The 22,500-nt window shown below is 39.7% G+C and overlaps 1 protein-coding gene across 5 annotated transcripts in view; it reads left to right on the forward strand.

The window, feature by feature from the left end:
* Positions 1-22,500, forward strand: part of LOC147018742 (uncharacterized) — a 150,089-nt gene that overhangs the window by 74,885 nt on the left and 52,704 nt on the right. For all 5 annotated transcript variants that reach the window (XM_085898774.1, XM_085898776.1, XM_085898775.1 and 2 more), the window contains 5 exons: positions 4,794-4,973; positions 7,522-7,618; positions 10,513-10,718; positions 13,226-13,361; positions 17,769-17,989. In XM_085898774.1, the coding sequence (XP_085754900.1) occupies positions 4,794-4,973; positions 7,522-7,618; positions 10,513-10,718; positions 13,226-13,361; positions 17,769-17,989 (840 nt within the window). The remainder of the gene's footprint in view (positions 1-4,793; positions 4,974-7,521; positions 7,619-10,512; positions 10,719-13,225; positions 13,362-17,768; positions 17,990-22,500) is intronic.

Raw genomic sequence — 22,500 nt, forward strand, 5'->3', positions numbered from 1 at the left:
TGTGAACTAGTAAAGGTGCCCGTCTTCAACGGGCGTCACTGGCAACATATGGTAAAAGACAGATGGCATGAATGTATTTTAAACAAATATATTATATCATTTTTATCCATTGATTACACTGAACAACAAAAATTTTTTACTGGAGATGTGTAAAGTGATTTAGACTAATTTGGGTACGCTGATTTCAAAAATCATAACCGTTTTGCTGTATCACGTCAGGATTTTCAGTAACAGAAATATTCCCATTGCCTAGAAGTCAGGATTTCAATGAAATTTACAAAAATTCATTTATTTCATCATGAATGCTTCAAAATTATAGAAATTACAGAAAAACTCCACTAGAATGTAATTAAAAATGCTTTAGGCATTTGGCTTTGCGTTTGTGCTGCTCTGTGTCAGTTTCACGATGCAGGAACCAGCAGAAATCGCCCATCATGTTCGGGTTGTGCCGCCCTTGGTAACGCGTCTCCATGAGTGAAATCTCTTGGTGGAATCGCTCGCCGTGCTCGTCCGAGACTGCTCCCAAGTTGTCAGGGAAGAAGTTCAGGTGCTGGTGTAGGAAATGGATTTTCAGGGACATCCTGGAGCCAAGTTTCCTGAAGGACTCCAGCAGCTGCTGCACTATTTCTTCATAGCTGTCCCGCGCTGTTCCCCAAGAAGTTGTCCGTCACAGCTTTGAAGCTCCTCCACGCTGCCAGCTCTTTGGGGTTTAGAGTTGTCGGAAAAGTTTCGTCCTTCATAATCTGTCAGATTTGCGGTCCAACAAAGACACCAGCCTTGATCTTGGCCTCCGACAAGGTGTTGCCAAACTTTTCCTTGAGGTATAAAACCCACGCCCATTCAGATCCATTGCCCGTACAAAACTTTTCATCAAGCCGAGCTTTATGTGGAGTGGTGGAAGGAAAACCTTGGCTGGGTCGACAAGGGCGACATGCTTCACATGCTCTTTTCGCTCTTCCCAATCTTTCTTCGTCCAGTGATTCTTGTCGTCTCTGCTATCCCAGAGACAAAGGAAGCACATGTATTTCGTGTAGCCTGACTGCAGCCCTAACAACAGCGCCACCACTTTCAAGTCTCCGCAGATGTGCCAGTTGAAGTCATTGTACTTGATGGAATCAAGCAGCTGCCGCATAGTCTCATAGGTCTCTGTCATGCCGAACGCGCGAGCCAGTGGGACTGATGGTTTCTCGTTGCCATTGTGGAGCAAAACAGCCTTCAAGCTGTTCTTCCCCGAGTCGATGAAGAGGCGCCAGTCTGCAGGATCGTGATCACACCCAAGTTCTTTCAACAGACCGTTGATGTCACTGCAGAATGTCATCGTGTCTTCCATCTCAAAGAACTCAGCCATGTCTCTGTGACGTGCTCTGAACAAGGATATCTTGGTGTTAGGTTCAAGTAGATTCCACTGCTGCAACCTTGATCCAAACAGCTCTGCCTTCGCCTTTGACAGCGAGAGATCTCTTACAAGATCATTTAAGTCTCCCTGGTTCAGAAGGTGTGATTCTTGAGTGTCGGGTTCAAAAGGTTCATCATCACCATCCTCTTCACCACTGCTTACAGCTATGTTCTGATCAGCTGGAGGTGTTGGAACGGGGTTCTCGTCATCATGAGGCACAGGTTTACGAGCAGAGACGCAGTCAGCGTACTTGATGTGACCTTTATTCTTCTTGTTGAAGCCGGCGATGCTTGTGCAGCAGAAATAACAATCATCATGATGATTCTGCGGCTCACGCCATATCATGGGCACCGCAAATGGCATGCTCGCGCGCTTGCCCACCAACCACTGAGTCAAGGTTGTGTGACAGCTTGTGCAGCAGATGTGTGGTGCCCAGCTCTGTTCTTGGTCCCCCACCTTACACCCGAAGTAGTGAAAGTAGGCGGCCTTCATTTTCACTGCTGTAGATATACTTCGCTGTTGATCTTTTTTGGTATACCGACCACAGACATAACAGAAGTTGTCAGGATGATTGGTACAGGAACGCCTACTCATCTTTATCTGAAAGAAAGAAATATAACACAAGTTAACAACAATTGTACGAAATAGACATGTTAAAGACATATGTAAATTTCATTGAAATCCTGACTTCTAGGCAATTGGAATATTTCTGTTACTGAAAATCCTGACGTGATACAGCAAAACGGTTATGATTTTTGAAATCAGCGTACCCAAATTAGTCTTAATCACTTTACACATCTCCAGTAAAAAATATTTTTTGAAATTTGTTGTTCAGTGTTATCATTCAGGTTTTCCACTTTGATGACATTACCACATAGTTTAGTGACTCCACAACGTGTACCATTCGTGAGTTCCGGAGGATCCATAGAGCGCATTAAAATTACAGGGCACCCTACTTTAAAATGATCCAAAAGGCCGGATCAGTTTCGTCTACATATTCATATCTTGTAGATTTTAACTGGCCGGATCAGTTTCGTCTCCATATTCATATGTTGTAGAATTTAGCTGATTCTGAAACTGTTAACAGCATGTCGATCGGATGGTTCTGTGATTTTCTACGGTAGTAAACAGAAGTACAACTTAAGCCTGTACGCCACTATGCGGAGACCCGAGGACCTAATATTTCACAACAAACTAAAAACTCACAAAATTGGAAGATATTTTAAATTAACAATTTATTATTATATCAATTAAATATCATTTTTATCCATCGATAATATGAATTGTTCTGTACATCTATAGTTGTTCTCCTGGGATCTGCGCATCCATCCACAATCTATGTTCTAATGAAGTGCAATAGGAATAATTAAAAGTCGGATGAGCATGAACTGTTTCACTACCATTATCATCAAAACGAATTGTGAGGGGCCTCTTAAGGAAGACATCAATATCATTACTATATATGTCAAAGCTTGTTTCATTTCATGCAGTAACAAAAATCTGATGGTGGAACAAAAAAAGGGGCGTGCTGAAATATTAATCTAATTTCATTTCATGCAGTAACAAAAATCTGATGGTGGAACAAAAAAAGGGGCATGCCAAAATATTAATATAGATAATCATCAAAACGAATTTTGAGGGGCCTCTTAAGGAAGACAATAATATCATTACTATATATATATATATATATATATATATATATATATATATATATATATATATATATATATATATATATATATATATATATATATATATATATATATATATATATATATATATATATATATATATATGTGTCAAATCTTTTCATTTCATGCAGTAACAAAAATCTGATGGTGGAACAAAAAAGGGGCGTGCCAAAATATTAATATAGATGCTGACGAGGTCTTTCGCACATGCGCTGTGTGTTTTCGGTTACTCACTTCTGCTAGCATGGAATGTGTGTCAAATTGTCGTTACATGATTTTCAGCATTTAGACAAAAGCATGGCAATGTCAAAGACAAAATGCTTAAAATAAATAAAAAAAATAAAAAAAATATTGTTCCTGAATGCAAATTGGACTCACGAAAATATCGGAAATACGAGAAATATCTGTGAATGAGAGGCGTCAAATTCTGACCATTTCCTGTTTATACACGTGAGCAGCTGCAGTGGGTACATAAAACGCACTCGCACTCGCTCGCCTTTTAGCAATAGATACAAAATTCTCTAACTTCTCGTGCTCCTAGAATCAAATAAATAAAATGTATTTTATAACTGCCCTCAACATCTTCGCCTACCCTCAACATGATTAACAGTAGGGTAAATATAATTTTAAACTTAATCTGTGCATTTGCAAGCCCCAGATGTGATCTTCCCATTGCTGTTAAGAAGCACACAAAGCAGATGGTGTCTGGGAAATCTACCTGGTACATCTAGCTCCCGCATGAATATTAACTGGCACATGCTTTGTGTAATGAAGGTAATGCTTTGTTGGTCATGAAGCACAGCATCATCTTTCAATTGCAGACATCCATCATATAAATAACAAAGCCTGCCATGACCACAGGAGGCTCTCGGGCAAGGTTCAGTCGATTCAGTGGTAGCCATCCTTCGGGGGTTTTGGTAGAATGCGCCCAGCCATGATCCTTCAGGTCTTGCACCAGACCACGATATCGGGATTTTGTAGACCTGGAAGGTGCATAATCTCAGCTTTTTAGGTGAACTGAGAAAGTTCTCCAACTCTTGTTGTGCAGAGGCTCATCCCTTTCTCTCAGGTACTTCAAGTATTTTCATATTCTTTCAGAAACTGAACCATTTCAGGTAACGATCCTTATCACGCACATCCCATGCATGAAAATGTGCCCCAACCAACATTGTTGATAAGGTGTTGTGTGCATGCGTGTTGAGCATTCTGTGGCGGATTACATTTCGAAATTCTTGTATTGGTAAAAACGATAACTTTTGTTTGACATATCTCCTATAACAATGCCATATTTTTCTTCCAATTATCCAAGTGTTTAGCTTTGTTTTGAACAATATTTTGAGCAATTTAATTTTACAAGGGAGAAAGGGGACCAACAGTTTTCCCATTTCAACGTCTTCTGATGGACAAACACAACTTGCATTTTATTCCATTTACATTGTTTAATACCATGGTTGGGAAAAGTGATATTCACTGGAAACCTCAAAGAAAACCACCAACTTCTGCCTGCCCTTTTGTTGATGCCGAGCTGTTCATTTGTTGTGGGGGGGGGGGGGTGGGTTAAAGGAGTTCTTGAACGCCCTTCATGTGTTCATTGATATAAATCTGTGAAAAGGGTGCGCAATTTGTGTCATTAACATATAATGTGTCTTGTGTGAAATTTCCATCCCATATTTGATTACTTATTTGCACTTGATCATTGTTGCAAGCCATCGACTGATGATCGTGTTGCCTCACTCTTCGTTTGGCAACTTGAAGTGGAGGAGTTTGGAGAGAAGGTACGCCTGACTGTGGAGGAAGCACCGAGTCATGGTCTCAAGCTTACTTCCTCACCAGACAAGCTTCACGTACGTGTGGCGTACACAGCGCCCTGTGTACAGAACTTCGAGGTGAGATCTTAATTTGTTCAAAGTGAGAGCACAATGGAAGCAGTCAAATTCCCTTCTGTATATATCAAATGATAGAAAAACCACACATCCTTATAAATGTTTTGAAGGTGTTTCAATCGGTTTACTTCATTGCAAAAATAAAAATGGGGGTTTTATCATGGGTTCCAGAAAAAACGTCTCTTTGGTGCATGATATCCTTTTAGGATATCGATGAGCCTGTCATGTGACTTGACTGTCAGATGGCATCTGATGATGCAATCTCTTCAATGGTGGAAAATTTGAATGATGATGGCTCAGTATCAGACTTGAGTTTTGAGTTTAACCTCTCTACCGATGAAGACACTGACTTCAGTTCGACTTCAATTTGGAAATTCCAAATGACTTGTATTGTGAATTAAGGCCACACACATGCGAATCGGAGCTTTCTGATGACTAGAACACCGACACACCACCAGTATTGTTGTGGGTTTTACCAATTTTCCCAGTATAACAGAAATGTTTAAAATGCCTTTCTTCTTGTTCAAGTTCCCAGTGTGGTCATTGCAAGTTGATGCTAACAATGAATGAAAACCGGTGCTTTTGGGCCATCGAGTTGTTAGGATGTTTGAATCTTCCTCGGCAGTCCACTGGATTATTATTATTAAAAAATATATATATATATAATTGCAATACTGTGTTAAGTTTGTAAATGTAGAATCTACGACACTTTGGGGAACTTGGTAGCGACAGTTTTATTGGGTCAATCAAACCTGCTGGACATGGTATCTTTGTGTTTGCAGTCATGGTCTCCAATGCCATTGCCGATGATTTCATGCACTTCTTTGAGGTCATTGATGTACTCCAATTGAATGTCATTTCTCCACTGATCTTGTGGGCACTGGTTTCGTCATGTCTGTACTTTGGGAAGGCTAGTTTGTATTTGAGGTTCCTGTGTCTGTTGACAGCTTGGGCGATTGCTGTTCTCATTGAAATGGAGTGCAGAGATTTTCAGTCTCTTTCACAGCTGAGTTCATGAAGTGCAAAGGGATTGAATATATGAAAAAATATGATTGAAAATATGATTGACAGTGCTGTAAAAGCCCTCCATTACTGAAGTTTGAGTGTGAGAGCTGACTTTCGTCTACGCCTTCATCATTGAGCTGCTAACACTGAAGTCCCAGGAATGAACCATTTTGTTCTGAGGTTGCTGCAATGCTGATATGGAGGAAATGCTGTATGGCATTATCATTGTATTTTGGTTAAGATAATTTTTTTTTTTTTAGTGATTACCACTTTACAAATAACAGCTCACCATCATCCTCCATTTGCTTGAGTTATCTGGAAAATGTCCATTCACTCCATTTCAAGGAATCGGATGGAAATGCATGTATTGGTGTACCTCATTCTTTATCTGTGGTGATGCTGCAGTTGATTATCACATTTCATGATTTACTGTGCAAAAAAAAAAACAAAGATTGACAAACAAAATGATGTCTGTCATTGTCGTTGATGGGTCAGGCAGGCGACCTGTTGCTGCACAGATGTTCTGAGATTGTCATGCAGTGGGGTGCTGGTGAATGAGCGTGCCTGAAAAGGTTGATTACAAAATAACTCTAGTCTGTGTTCGGTACTTTAAATTATTTATTCAACAGTTTTCTATCATAATTCATCATTTTATAAGCCCATTGTTCTATCGCTTTAAACACCTTAAACTGATTCCCTGGTTGAAATTTTTTTTAATAAACAAACTCGTTTATTACATTCACTCGACTGCGTTCAGAATTTATTTTTGGAAGTGAATGGTTCGATTGCATATGCACGTATAGAACTTTGAAAGCACGTCAAAATGCAAAGCCTGTCTGTGTCCACTTTGTACTCCAACTAAACTTGATGAAAACGATAGTTAAAAAAAAAATTGTCCATTTTATTCATTTGTTCTCAGTATTCTCATAAAGATTTGATAATGAAAGCTCAATTGTTTAAAAAAAAAAACATAAATAAAGGTTGTGGCCTGAACACGCACAAAAGCTCAATGATGGTTTTTGTTTGTTTGTTTTCAAACATTTTGCTCTTGGTATGCTGCGGTAGGGCTATTTATAGTTGCTATGACTGTTCCCTTTCACATTTTGACCCAATGTTTAATTATTTTTCCATGTTCTCATAAAAGTTTTGAAAATTTGATGACAAAAGCTCATGGTAAAATAGTTGTGGCCTGGACACCATGCACATGATGGAAGCTGTCCAGAGCTCGTTGCTGATCCTGAAAAGAACCCTCAGAAGAAAACTTCACAGCTTAGTCCATGAATTATGATCCCATACTGAAACTGAGGTGGATACTTCAAGACTTGTGAGGACTGTTCCATTTTCTGAAACGCACAACACACAAGCAAGTTTTGTATGGTGAGGCTATGTTGGGACATTCAGGAGTATGTCAAATATTTTGGGGTATGCAGTAATATGTAAATTGACTCAACATGGATTGCATGTTCAGTGTATGATCTGATTTCTGTTTGCAAAGAATGGTTTTGTGCAAGACGTATTTTTGTGTTTTTATTTCTGTGTTGTCTAGTTCAGAACTGTTAAGAGCCACTTCACCAACTTGACTCTGCGCTATGGACTTGCGACACCCACACTGATTATTATCATCCCGATGTATTGTGTTCCTGGTAAGTCAGATTATTTATTATTTGGTTTTACAGTTGTGATTATGCAAGGTTTGGTTCTGTTACAAACATTCAAGGCATGGAGAGTTGAAAATTTTTAGTTGGACTGTTCCAGCATTCATTCCAAGTGCACTTTGGGCATGATGGATGTGAAGAAAACCTGATTGCTTTTGGCAGTCAGCGTTCAGCAGGTGCAACTCATCCACCCTCATGTTTTTAGAAGTAAAATGAGGCATTAAGCAAATTTGAGTATTTCTGAGACACCAGCATGTGGATCGTCAAAATAAAAATGAAAAAAAAAACATAACATTCTTTAACAGTCCATTACATTACTCGATCTGTCAGAAAATGAATAAAATCGATGCAAGCATTCAAACGGCCATATTGCAAAGCTTGATGGCATGAGAATAGGGACTGTTTATGACCAAGATGTTATCAAGACACTGGATCAAAAGAGCGATGCCAAGAAGTGAATGTCCCAGGATAACAACTCTTGTTCTGGATCAATACATTCACATGACCGATCCATACAAACTGCCGAGACTACTGAAAACTCACTTCATTTCTGGCAGTACACTTCATCGACAAAATCTCCATGATGAAGGAATCCATGCGTATCCTGTTCAGTATCTAAGACTTGCACAGCAACACATCCAAGTACGCTTGCAGTGGTCAATCAGCACGTTTGGGCACCGAGGCAAAGGGCAAGTATTCAGTGACAAATCCAGGTTTCTCTTTGAAAGGCATGATGCTTTGCCTGGGCCTGCAGAAGACTCATTGAGCGATTGTGCTCCAGTCTTTCTTGGGAACTGCATCTTTTGGACGTCGAAGTGTCATGATGTGGGGTGTTATTGCTGAAACCTTTTGCACCACCATGTTCTCCAACCATGGTATGTTGATACATTGAGATCATGCAATGTGTTGCCTACATTTCAACAACTTGGTGCATGATAATTATGCTCCCACTCACAGGGCTATTCAAACAAGGAATGTCCTTGTCCATGCTAACATGAATTTCATGACAACTTGGTCTGCCTTCTTACCAGATTAAATCCATTTGAACATCTCTGGGATTTTGTTGATCATGTTCAAACCTTACCAAGACAGCCACAGACCCTGAGTTGATTCAGGCATCGGACGCCATTCTTTAGGCTCAGATGTGAGTGCTCGTATCGTCGATGCGGTGATTGCTGCCAGAGGTGGACATACCTGGTATTGAGATTGTCACTTTGACGTTGGATCCCCATGTGAAAACATTCCCCACAGCACAGCATTATGTGATTACATCACAATGAAATGGACATGTAATTATTCAGCCTTTGTCACAAGTTTGCATCTCATCTGTGTCCTCATGATACAAGTAAGTCGTATCAACAATAATGTTTTTATTTTTATTTATTTGTTTTTCTGAATGGCAGAATGCATATTCAATGAGATGTATTGATTTTAAGAGTGCATTGATGCTCTTCAGTCTGTTTTTCGTGCTGGTCATTTTCAAGATATTGCGGACACGATGTAGAATTTGGGTTTTATGGCTTTCTATTTAATGTGAAGCTGTGCTTTTCTCAGTGAAGATGAGCTCGGAGGAGTTCAGGGTGGAAGTAATGATCCCATTGCCATACCTGCCCCTCCCTTCTACTGTACTGTGGCAAGCAGGAATCGATGCACTTCAATTAGGGTGGGACTGCAGGAAGTGATGGAACCTGGAAATAAGTGGAGTAGGCCATACAAGGATTGCTCTGTACGCTTTGCAATAGGCCACTGTAGTGCATCTCTTTGATCTGCTGTGTTGGGGTAAGGGTGCAAGAGTTTCACCATGGCCTCGGGACAATATGCCTGGTGTTTGCTTAATGGTTGGGGGTGGTGGGCTTGGGATCCTAGGATCCTGAGTTCAAATCCCACTCTGCTGTTGAATTTATACCAGGTGGGGTTGACTCTGCCTGTCATCCTTCCGAGGTCTGCAAAATGAGTGCCAGCATGCTGATATCCTGTGTCGGAGTAGCGACCCATCCAGGATTGTGCCCATTAGCCAAGGAGACTGTTGAGGCAGCACCAACACTCTGCACAGAATATGGTCCTGGTGGATGGATGGGGACAATCATGTCACCCATTTGCAAGGTCTGAATGGAATGAGTACCTAGTTGAACCACCTGGACCATGTATTGCTTGTAGCTATATTGTTTGGTTTTGTTTACTTGTACTCGTGATCAGGGCATATCCTACAGATTACGTGCTGCTCCGACACATGCTCCCATACCTGACGTGACCTGCAGATGGATTTTTCTGCTTTGTTTCTTCTACTGTACCATGAACAAGAAGATTTCCCCACATGAACAAAATTGTATCTGCCTGGCCTAAAATGGGCTAAAGTGTGCTTTTATCAAGCATGCACTCCATGACTTACTCTTTGTGCTGCCAATATTTCTCACCCTGATGGATTGTCCCTTGCTTCCAGAAAGAGAATAATGCAGTAACTTTGGCAATGGCAAAAAATAAATAAATAAAAACTCAAAATGTTATCTCAATTTTAATGTTATGTTTTGTGTTGAATGTTTAAGAATTTATGTTGTTTATAACTTATTTATTATATTCTTTGAATTCCTTTGATTTGTGAACTGTATATTTCAATAGTCTGAGATGATTTATAACTGGTGATTGAACCGCTCATTTCCCATGGTACAGTATGGCCAATAGCTCCTTGGGACTTTGGACAATAAAATATGATTGTAGAGGTCAAGTGGATTCCAGGTTCGATGTGACATACAGGATTTCTGGCAGAACACTTCACCATGAGCTTCCTTCTAAAATTGCCTGATAAAATTTTCATCTTGTGATTGCAATATTTTCACACTTGGTGCAAATTACCGTACTCATCGTGCAACAATTTTGATTTGCAGACCCTGTTCGTTGCAACCAAACGCACATGATCGCCGTTTTCCCAGAAGTTCAAACGGGTCCTATAAGCAGCTTGATGATTAATCACTACTTTGTGCCTATTGCTGAACTTGAAAGTTACAAAGTCTCATTGGAGAGGGTGACTGAGAATGGCATCTCAGGCTATGTTGTAACTGTTGCCAAAGATTCTCCTGTAATGCTGTCTGAGGTACGTCAACCATAGATTATACCAAAATGCTTTTAATGACTACTATTTTTGAAGAATGTTGTATTGTGCTTTAACATTTCCATTAGTCAACCTGCATCTTTCAGGGTGGGTAGATTTAGGGGCAATGGAAGTGTTCATTGTAGCATGCTGTATTCAAGTCCCTTATCTGGTTTGCACAAGGCAAATTTTGAGTTGCAGTTAAATTATTATTAAAACTTGCTTAACAGCTAGGGTTAAGCGGTTTTATTATAGATTTGAATTCCATCACTGTTCCATCAAAGGAAATCTGTCCCAATACACAATCTTTTAATGAGTTTTAAACAGCCTGATTACAATCGGCTCTATGCGTTAACAACCACTTTGGACTTTAACACCTCACTCAGAGTTAAATCGAGCACTGGGACAATGGAAACTCACAACTCATCGCATATCACTTGTCTCTAAACGTCGCTCTCATGGGTTTATATAGTAACACAGAATAATCCCGTGTCTTCAGCAAATGCGATTCTCATCCATACTGGAAGTTTTGTCCCAACGTTTTCTACTGTCAAAATTGGTTCATTACATCAAGCGGTTTTTATTAAAATTTACTGATCCGTGCTACACGAAACTTAAAACATGTAACCGTCAATTTTAATCATTCACTTGTATACATTTGTGAGTTTAAATTTACCACAACATCAAGCTTTTAACTGAGTCTGGCAGCGATATTGGATTGAACAAAAATATTTTAAAAAATTATTTCTCTTCATCAGTCGCTCTTCAACCGTGAAATGGCACAATTATGATCTAGTAGTCATGCAAAATTTATGTTTTAAATTTCAACCTGATCAGACGCATAGTCTGGCAGTCAGAAATATTTAATATTTAAAATCTGGGTTCGGGGATCTAAAACAAACCTGGTACAAGTATGTATGATGCAATAATGAGGGCGGAGGCATATCTGGTGATGCGATGTCAAAACGTGCCCTTCTAATTCTCCTTATCTTTTATTGTACACTGCCCTCCCTATTCCATCTCCAGGTGCCCCGGTGATGATGCGTTCTGGAAGGACGCTCTCTGTTTTCACTCCATTTGTTTACGTGTTTATTTTTCTTTTTTGTTTGTTTGTCTGGGTAATATCTCAGCCATCCTTTTGAGCTTGGAAGCTGAAATTTGGACACAATAGTGAACAAGTGGTTGGGCTAAAAATGTTATCTATCTATAAATCCAGGTGTGTGTGTGTGTGACCGCTGTTTCTCGACAACCACTGGTCCGATCTCATTGAAACTTGCCAGATATATTACTGGGGACCTGAGGATGTGCCTTTTCAAGGTTTGATATTAATCGGACAAGTGCCTCCCAAGTTATGGCCATTTATTTACCAAACCAATGACGAGACTCGTTGTTGCGTGGGCGTGGCCGATGGGGAAGGGAAGCTCAGCCGCGTACCCCGTTACGGGTTACAACGTACGGGCTTCCGGAGAGTGATGACTTCGTGTATTCTAATAATTTCTCGATTTCTTATGCGCATTTATAGATAAACACAATGCCCCAAGTTATCGTTTTCATATTAGACGGTGCATAAATTTCGGTAACATCAGAGTGCTGGTATGCTCCGAACCAGGAAGTAAATTTATTTTTCTCTCTTCTCTTCTCTTTTTCTTTTTCCTTGCGCCGACATTGCGAAAAGGTAAAATACGTTGGCGCTAATTGAATATTTTGGGATTAAAACTAAATTGCGAATAATCGTAACTGCGAATAATATGCGAACTTCCAAGCCACGCACGTACGGGCACGCGAGAGCGAAGAAACGGCCTGTGTGGTTGTTGTTTGTTGCTCACGGTTTGAATATTTATTTATTAATTATTATTATTATTATTATTATTTTTTTTTTACGGGCACGTACTCGTTTAAAAAAAATATATAATTTTTTCATGAATCGGTGAATTGATCACTTGATTATCGATTTAATTACTTATTTTCTTTCTCTGGCCAATATCTAAAGCACCTTTTGAGCTAGTAAGCTGATATTTTGACATGATTGAATGAGTGATTTGGCTAAAAAGGGTATTTTTGATTTCGTGATTCATCAATTATTCATTTTTGATTTATTACTTTATTTTCAAAAAGTTAGATTTGGATGAAACTATCGTTTAGGTATGCAATTAGCCAATTAATTATTTTGCCTTTATTTTAATTGATAAATTATTATACGCCTCGCCTCCCAATTGTCTCCATTTGTTGCACGGCAAGGAAGTCACATTTGTACACATTCGCTTCAACTACACCGCTCCCTCCCATTTCCGTCTCAATGTTCTACACAGCAGCATTGCTGGGCACCCAAGGTGCCTCGGCGATGCTGCACACTAAAGGATGTTATATTTAATTTGGCATGGGGCAGTGCACTTTGAATATCTGTACTTGTTATTTTTCGTTGAAACTTCTTGTTGATATACTGTATTGCAATGATGGTGCCGTTTATGCCTACTGAGTTATTTTTATTTTTATTTTTTTAAACTAAACAGCACTGTTACATTCATGACAAACCTGGACTCGTATACAAGCTGCTTCTGGAGCTGCAATACTTGGATCGTCCAGTCTACACCTATCGTGTTCATGGTGCTTGTCTCTGCACACCATTACAACCTGATACCCCTGAAAGTATGTGCACTTCACCTTTTTCATCTAACCGAATGGGCCATCATTTAATTTTTGTAACATTGATCTGATGCTCACGGAGGAACTTGTACACATCACATGGAGGACGAAGATATGGATCTACTTTTGCATGAATTGAAAGTGCAGTAGTAGACTTAGGACAACTCCATGCAGGATATAGTATCAAATTTGAATCTGTGTTCCAGCATAATTTGCAAGAGGTTCTGATGGAAGTGTGAAGCAGTTAAATCTAAAATGCTATTCATTTTACAATTTCTACTTCTATGTAGTAGTTTCATGGCCAATGCATTATTTTGCTGTATTTTATCAAGTAGGATTTGACCTGTATTCCACCCCCACTTTACTCCTCCATCCCTCCTGTTATCTCATCCCTACCCATCCTTCCAACCCTTCTTTCCCCTTCCATAACTGCCTAATTTTTCCTATTCACATTTTTTGCATTAATTTTATCAATTTTCTATTTGGTATATCTCTCCTAACCACCTCACCTGCCCTTCTGCATTTGTAATATCTTGATGCCCATGATGATGGCACCTCCAATCACATCGGTCATGGGATATGTGTTAGCCCGTCCTTCATGCAATAAGAGATATGTCCATAACTTTTATGGAGCATTTGTGATTCAGCTTTTTTTTTTCTTTTCAACAAACCCCTATTATGAGAATTGTCGAGAAGATCAATGAATAATGTCAATGTCAAAGGGTAAAGTTACAGTTGGAACAAATATGGTAGGCCTTGTTATCCCATTTGACATGCAGTGCAAGATGAGGCTGTGTTTTGTCACTTCCGTTAATATTTATGATGAGCAAATACCACCTGTCGCTTTGCTGATGGGAATAGATAGATAGATTGAGAGTGAGGAGGGGTGTGGGACCAAGATGATGGGGAGCCAGGATAGGGGGGGATGGGTGGTGCAGGGTGAGAAAATAAATGCGCACACGTACATTTCTACGATACTAGCAAATATCACCCACTACTTTGCTACTGGAATACTGAGAGTGAGGGAAGGCAGGCTCGCAGTGGAACGTTATTATACTCTCAAAATAATACTGCATAGAATAACTGAAGATGGAAACAAAATAATGTCTGAAATCCATTTTTTAACAGTCATACTATAAATATCATCGACAGACAGACAGACATGTTTACTTTTATTTCTATTTATACATATGGGGGGAGGGGGAGTTGGCAGAGAAAATGTTATGCTTTATGACACACACATTAGTGCTTGGCCGATTATCGGCAATTCTTCAGGAATTGACAGATTGGAGTCGGTGTGATTACTGACTGCAGTATGTACTGAATACAACCCAAAAATCTTGAGTAGCTTTCACCCTTGTTTGGGGGGGGGGGGAATTTCAAAAAACAAATTATAAAAACATTGCATTATACATGTTTCAGAGAGATGTGCATAAACATTGATCTCCACAAACAGCTGCTTGTGGCAGGGAGAAAAAAAGTTTGGCTCACATTTAGAAAATGTGTTAAAATGGTGAATGGCTTGGAAATAGTGTGTTGTCAAATAAATTTTGCTTTGAAACAGAGAAACCATATAGACTTTGTAAAGCACACCCAATTAGTATGAAATAACCAATTGCTTTAGAAACAGTCGTGAGGACAGAGGAAAATGTGATTGCTTGTACGCTGCTGAGGTGAAAAGTTAAAACCTCCCACCCATCACCATAACATATGGGATGAAATTCTGACACCACAGTGCATGTTGGGATGCACACACCCCCACAGGGAGTCACTTTAACAGATCCAAATCTACCCATTTGTACCTCTACCTTGTAGCAACTGCTGACTAAATCCCAATCAGGACACTAACTGTGGGGTTAATGGCTTAAGCATTCAAGCAAGCACTCCAATTAAATGGTTGATGAATGAGTGGCTTGGCAAGTGATAGCAAGCTGATTTGTAAGGCACATACCAGCAAAAAAAGAAACATCGCCGAATTCTTAACATTTTCAGATTTCACTCCAGATTTTGGTTCACATGATCCAATCCTCCAAACTCGTATATTTCTAGTATATACTTGAATTGGTCCATGAGAGTATGTCGTGGAAAATTGCTTCACATGATGCATGAAATGGCTCCAAGCTCCTCATTTGAAAACTATTGCACTTACAAAAGTGATATATACAGGAATTTGTAGGTATGTAGATGAAGCATTTGATAAGTGAGAAGGAAAGTTGGGGGTGGGGGACATTTGAAGTGCTTCATCGTTAATAAACCGTTGCAGCTTGTTCCAACTCGATGCATTATTCAGCAGGTGAACAAAATGGCAAATTGAGAACCCAGTGAGGTAACCCAGGATGTGCCTTAATTCCCCATCGAGAACGTGGTGTCAGATGATGTGCCTGATACGATATAATTAAATGAAGCCATTAATTGTCTTCAAAATGGGTGTTTTAGTGAACCCAAATATCCGATTTTCACTCATGCACTACCTTGTAGCTCTCTTGGTATGCATGCAAGGTTTCATGGTTTTAGAGTTATGGAGGACACGCACACAGAACACAAAAACACACAAACACGCTCGCCGTGTGATCGCCACATCCACTACTCGTGCAACAGAAGCTTTTGCCTGCTTTAAAATCACTTTGTTGCACTCGAAGTTGCACCTTCTGCATATTATTATTTTCTTCATTTAATATAATTGTTGGAACAGTAGAAAATTAATTGTAATGCTTTAGTAATTTCACGTTGTGTAAATATGGAAAAGGTAGGAGCATAGCCTTCCAATAAATATGTTTTTACACTTGGTTATAAGAGATGGAAATTAACATTTTCAGATTTCATTCCAGATTTTGACATAGTCCACGAGACCCAATCCTCAAATCCGAAATCGTATTTTGATTATATACTTTAATTAGTCTGTGAAAGTAGATTGTGTTTCCAAGGCAAGGCTTTTTGAGTAAGTCGAATCAAAATGGTGGTTTAGACCCCTTTGAGGTGAAGTTGGGCTGACCAAGGATAAGCCTTTCATGAAGGTAAGCTGTTGATCATCTTCAAAAGGGGTGCTTAAATTTCCCAAAATACCCAGTTTTCATCCATCAACTCCCTTGGAGTTCCCTTTGCATGCACGCAAAGTTTTGGGCTGCAAGGTTTCATGGTTTTGGAGTTGAGATGCACAGATTTATTATTATTATAGACTTGAGCTTTTGTCATCAGATTTTTCAACAAACCTTAACAGAATTTTTCAACAAACCTAATATCAAAAACAAAACAAAAAATCCCTCCCCCCCCCCCCAAGCTGTTTGCCCTCGTTTCATTTTCGTTCAAAGCAGACGTGGCCAGGCTTTGCACTTTGATGTGTTTGAGTTAAGCTTCCCCCTATACTTCTGTAGCATTTAAGGGAAGTCTTACTGCTATTGTCAAGTTTTTCTTCAACTGCCACCCCAAATTTTTAATGTTAGCACAGTTTTAGACCCCCATGAGTTCAAAACCACCATTTAGAATTAAAAAAAAAATAATTCTTCCTGCACTCAACACCAAATTTCAAAACTATCAAATTCAGAGGTGTATCTTGGAGCCTGCTAACTTTTGGAATGAAATTTTGCATCAATAATGTGAAGATAAAATATGTGGGGTTTAATTAACTTTTTGACAGACAATTTTTTTGGTCATGACCTAATGGACATTTCAACATGACTCGAGTTCAGACGTTTTTGAAGGTTATATGTATATAGACACACGCACGCGCACACACTGAACCACTTGACCAATGACATCAATTTCCCCCACCCCATACAATTTAGCCCGAGAAGACCCTCAAAATTTTTCATACTGATCGGATAAAGTGTTCGACATATGCAATCGATGCCATAACAAAGCCACTTGTGACTTCATCAAAAAAAAAAAAAATCACATTTCTCATAGTGAGTGCAGTACATACTTGACGTGTGCCAAGTTTCAATTTTTCCCATTTTGTCGATGGAGGTCCAAAGTTTTCCCTTTAATTTTTTTTCCAACATTTGTGCTCCACCATGTGACATGTCATAATGATTATTAAAACATTCTACATGAGTAAGCTGCACCTGTGATAAATTGTCGATCAGATCAGCTGTTGCAGAGAAAACAAAATTAGCATGGACGGACGGACAACCTGAAAACGTAATCCCTTCGTCAATAGTCATTAAAAATATATATATATTTTTTTAATCTCAAGATATGGTGAGAAACTTGAACATAAAGTAATCTTTAATCTTTTGTACTTTTAAAAAAATCTTTTTTTGTTGTTTCACAATATTGGTAATCTCACAATTGTAAATTACTTTGCTATTTTAAAAGGCCATTGTTTTTATTTATTTATATGTATTTGTTCCTTTTTTTTTTTTTTGCGTTTGCATTTTCTAAGGATTATGAATCTATGACTTTGCCTTACAGTTATTTGCGATGAGGTTGCACATCGTATGATTGCCAATACTGGTGCGGTTTATGCCACGGCTTTGGATATCACTCGGCTGCAGTTGAATGGCTTTTTACTGCTGGGCCTTCCGCAGGACAGGGGTCTGCTTTATAAGTATGGAATCACACATCTTGGAGAGCCAAACATGTTTTCCATCTACGTCAACATACCGGCCCCAGCTTACGGTGTCAATGTGGTGGTAAGACTATCTTCACCTTCATTAACTTTATATGCCTTGGCTACATTATATTTTAAAATAAATAAATAAAAATACATGTGCCACTATACGTTTTCAGGCTTGTTGGAGAAAAAAAAACGTTGATCAATTAATACCTTTTTGTGTGACATATGGTGTGAAAGTTTGGCTTGTTTCACGATATGCATATTTGAGTTAAGTGGAGCGACTTTACGTGGCACATGGTGGTGCATCACTGAGGTGATAGTGATGCGGTGCCTTCCCGCTATCCAGTTCCTCACATTCCCATATTTGTTGCTCAATGTGTGTACTCTACTGTGGTGCATGTTATTTTCTGTTTGGTTTCTGTAAGCCCACATTGTGAGTGAGAAACGGTCACCCAGTGAAGGAAGTGGTGTTGTGCCGAGGAAGTGCACTTCATTCACCTTGCAGACGAAGTTTTAAGCAGGTGAGCAGGAGTGCTTGGCATTTCTTCAACCACTGAGGACCATAAAGATGAACCAGTACAAAAGCAAGGCCATGGCTCAGTGTATTACACCACTTTGTGGTTTCTTTATGTTTGTAGTTGCAGTGAGGTGATTGAAAACCTGAAGAGACTTTCAATGTGAATTGAAGATGTCAACCAGTGTAATGTGCTGCTGAGCGAGCTTATTAGTTATTCAGACATGAATCTGCAGTTTGTACAGTGATTTGTGAGTGCAGCCAGGAGGAATCCTTCAATGTGGGCAGAGGGTGGTTCAAACGATTTAAGTGCCTGAAGGAAACCAATAACTACTTTAATATATGATAGTATTTTTTTTTTTATCCTTACAAAAAGTTTCCTAAAGGCAATAAAAAGAGCAAAATTTCCCAGGAATGCCTCTCCCCTCCCCCAATCCCCACCCAACTTTTTTGTTTGTTTGTTTTTGTTTTTTGTTGGGTTTTCTATTTTTACTTTTTATTGTTGTTATTATTTTGTTTGTTTTGATGCGATATTGATTTGTAAGGCAATAAACCAAGAACTGAACATGGTTTTTAATTATGATATATTTTAAGGTGTTTAAGTTAAGTCAACCTGGCTGTTACTGTCCCTAAAAATTCCAGAAAACCTCCATGGTTTATGGTTGTCTCAACATGTAAAGAATAATGGTCCCACAACTCGCTTCAGACTCATCACAGTGAATTTGACATTTTTTTTTTATTCCGACTGGTCAAAATTGTGCTGTCAGACCATACATATACTGTATGAACCTTGGGTGGAAATTGTGGATTACATCGTTCATGAAATACCTGGCATTCACAACAATTGGGACGTCGAAGAAGGACTCTACACTAACAACTTAAGTGGTAAATGGAAGAGCTCAAATGTGGTATTTTGATGCAACACTTCTCTGTATTTGTGTAGTAATGAGAAATGCCACTCATTTCAAAGCAAACGGGAATACAATTGTTGAGACAAGGGGCGCTGCTTATTTCCATACTATCCTCACAATGCACATGCAGTGAGTGATGTACAACAGGTTAATTAACACTAACTGAACATGACTGGACAACCACCGAGGAAACAGTGCACTACTTACCACCCTCAGTTTATGTTGCTTTTCTGTCCTTTTAATTCTCCATTATATTAAAATTATCTCTAATCTTCGTGGGGATTTCCGACTTTCAATCACTTCAAATTTTTGGGGGTTTGACGCAGTTATGGTGTTTCTATGTATAAAGTGCATGGAGGCAGCACATGAACACAAGTCCAGAAGCAAAAGTGTTCTTCAGAGGACCTAGCGTGTCATGTGATAATGATGTAATCCTACTGCTGTTTTTTGGGGGTGGGAGTGATTGTGCGAACAAGGACACCAAAAAACAAATCTTCATTTCAAGGTATTTATAAAAGAAAAAAAAATAAACATATTGATTCAGTGTTGAATGAAGCCATATTTATTCATTCATCCAAACATGAATTTCTGATTCAGTGCACCATTAACCTAATGTCATATCAGGGAGTGTGCTCGCACTCTCGATGTTGGGATGGTGTGAAAATAAATGTCAATCCCACCCTTCATATACAAAACTAAAGTTGGAGTATCTTCTCTAAAAGTCACTTAGGCTACATACGAGGTCCGTCTAAAAAGTAATGGGACTGAGCCTGCTGTGTGCTCTATGTGCTCTACTGACACAACTTCAATGAATGGGTTGCGTCAGTCTTTCGCAACATTCAAGCAATATATATGATTGGTGATGGTTGATTGCGCTCTTTGTGTGATTTTATTTTTTATTTTATTTTTTAAAAGTCGTACTTTACACGTTTTCGAGTCGAGTCGTCGCGCTACGAGTCATGAGCAGAGAGCCAATCTGAAGCATCTTGCCAAGCTTGGCAAAACACATTCCGAATCCTACGCAATGCTGCAGAAAGTCCACAGGGAAGAAACGGTCATGTACATGTGCATTTGAATGGCACAAGAGGTTCAAAGAGGGACGGGAGGATGTTGAGGACTATCCACGATGTGCAAGACCTTCAATGAGCAGAACTGCGGACAAATAGAGTGTGTGAAGCAGATGGTGTGCGCAGATCGTCGACACACGGCGCGGATGATTGCTGAGGAACTTTCCATCAACAAGGACACTGTCTGGAGCATCACTGAAAATCTCAATGCGAAAGATGTGCACAAAGATGGTCCCCAAGCTGTTGTCCAAGGACCAGAAACAGCAAAGAGTCACTGTCTGTCAAGACGTTATCAAGTGCCTCGAGGACGATCCAGACCTGTTCGGGAGAGTCATTAGTCATGAATCGTGGATATTCGAATACGATCCCGAGACCAAACGGCAGTCAGTGGAAAAGTCCGGCATCACCAAGACCAAAGAAAGCAAGGATGTCGAAGTCGAAGGTCAAGGTGCTCATCACGTTTTTTGACATCAAGGGCATTGTCAACTTCGAGTTTCTACCACAGGGTCAAACAGTGAATCAATATATAATCAAACAAGGAGATCCTCCAGTGCTTCATGAGATCAGTCCGGGACAAGAGGGGGGATCTCTGGGAGAACGCCTGGGTGCTCCACCATGACAACGCCCCTGCTCACAGTGCCCTGAGCATCTGACAGTTTCTGGTGGAGAGGAATGTGCAAACTCTGGAGCAACCCTCTAATTTGCCAGACTTAGCCCCTTGTGATTTTTCCTATTTCCCAATCTCAAGGGGGTGATAAAGGGGACCCGATTTCCTGATGTGGAGGCCATCAAAAGGGTTGTGACGACGGAGCTCCGGAGGATTCCAGAAGAAGCCTTCCAGGGGTGCATCGAAGCATGGAAGAAAAGGATGGACAAGTGTGTGAAACTGGAGGGAAATTATTTTGAAGGGGACAAGCTATGATTTCAATATATTTTTTGGAATAAAATTTCTGTGAAGTCAGTCCCGTTACTTTTTAGATGGACCTCTTATGAGAGCCTACCTTGTCTGTTCAGCTGATTGCCCACACAGAGATCATTTTTTCAGTGATCCAGACCATGGCAAAGGCAAAAAAAAAGATCAGTCAAAACCGGAAAACATTATTCTCCTTCATCATATTAATCGTCTTCAGACAGCATATTTCTTGGCTGCCTCTATCAATGGCAATTATTGTGGTACCATCTGGCAGAGTTTTACTTCATGCAGCATTTTAATATGCAGCTTTTGTTGTTGGTATTTTAATAGCTTGAAAGGATTCCACAAAAAGTGTGCAAACCTGCATACCATTTGTGGACAGATACCTTTTCTGGTTTGTGTCCACATTTTATTTGGTATTCTGTTGAAGTTTTTATGCATTCTGCTAATCCTAGTTGTCATTCTGTGCACTTGATTGAGTTCCATCAGGCCACCACCTCCTCTCCTCTGCAGATGCATTCTCAGGATGCATTGATATTTTTGTGGATGGTAAGAAATTTTCTTGTTCTGATTTCCGCTTGTAGCCAGCTTGCTATTCTGCAACTGTTGGAGCACTGGTACTGCTTGTTGATTTCTGACTTTGATTTTGTTCCTTTGGGAAAGGTATGTTTTCAGGATCTGCCTTGTTCTACACAGCTATTCTTTTGGAATTTTTTGGCGCAGTTTTTTTGTGACGTATTTGGTGGCCTTCGACTCCAAGGAATATATAAGATGCTTCTTTGTCTAACTCCTGTATTGTATCTAGGTCGATTCTTATGTTGTCTGCTTTTGTTGGTCTACCTTACACGAATGTGCACTTGGCACACTGATCTCGGTCAAATTCCATTTGGATGTTGGAGTACCATTTGGCTAATTTGTTCTGCCAAGTGTTTCGTTGTTAGGTGCAAAGTTTTAAATCATCCGTGTACAGTAGATGTTTCACCTTTCTTGTTTCTTTGGACGTTCTAGTATTGGTTGTTTGGATATATCTGTCATTGCTCATCAATGAGGTTACTTCATGGATCCAGAGCCAGACAAAACAGGAGGAGGGGGGGGGGTTGTCTCCTTGGAAGATCCTGCATCCTATCTTCACTCCCAGTTTTTTGGTCTTTCCTTCCGAGTGTTGCACGATTAGCATGGTGC

This window comes from Eptatretus burgeri, chromosome 10, assembly GCF_056783735.1.
Source record: "Eptatretus burgeri isolate ZD-2024b chromosome 10, Ebu_testis_v1, whole genome shotgun sequence".
Lineage (NCBI taxonomy): Eukaryota > Metazoa > Chordata > Myxini > Myxiniformes > Myxinidae > Eptatretus > Eptatretus burgeri.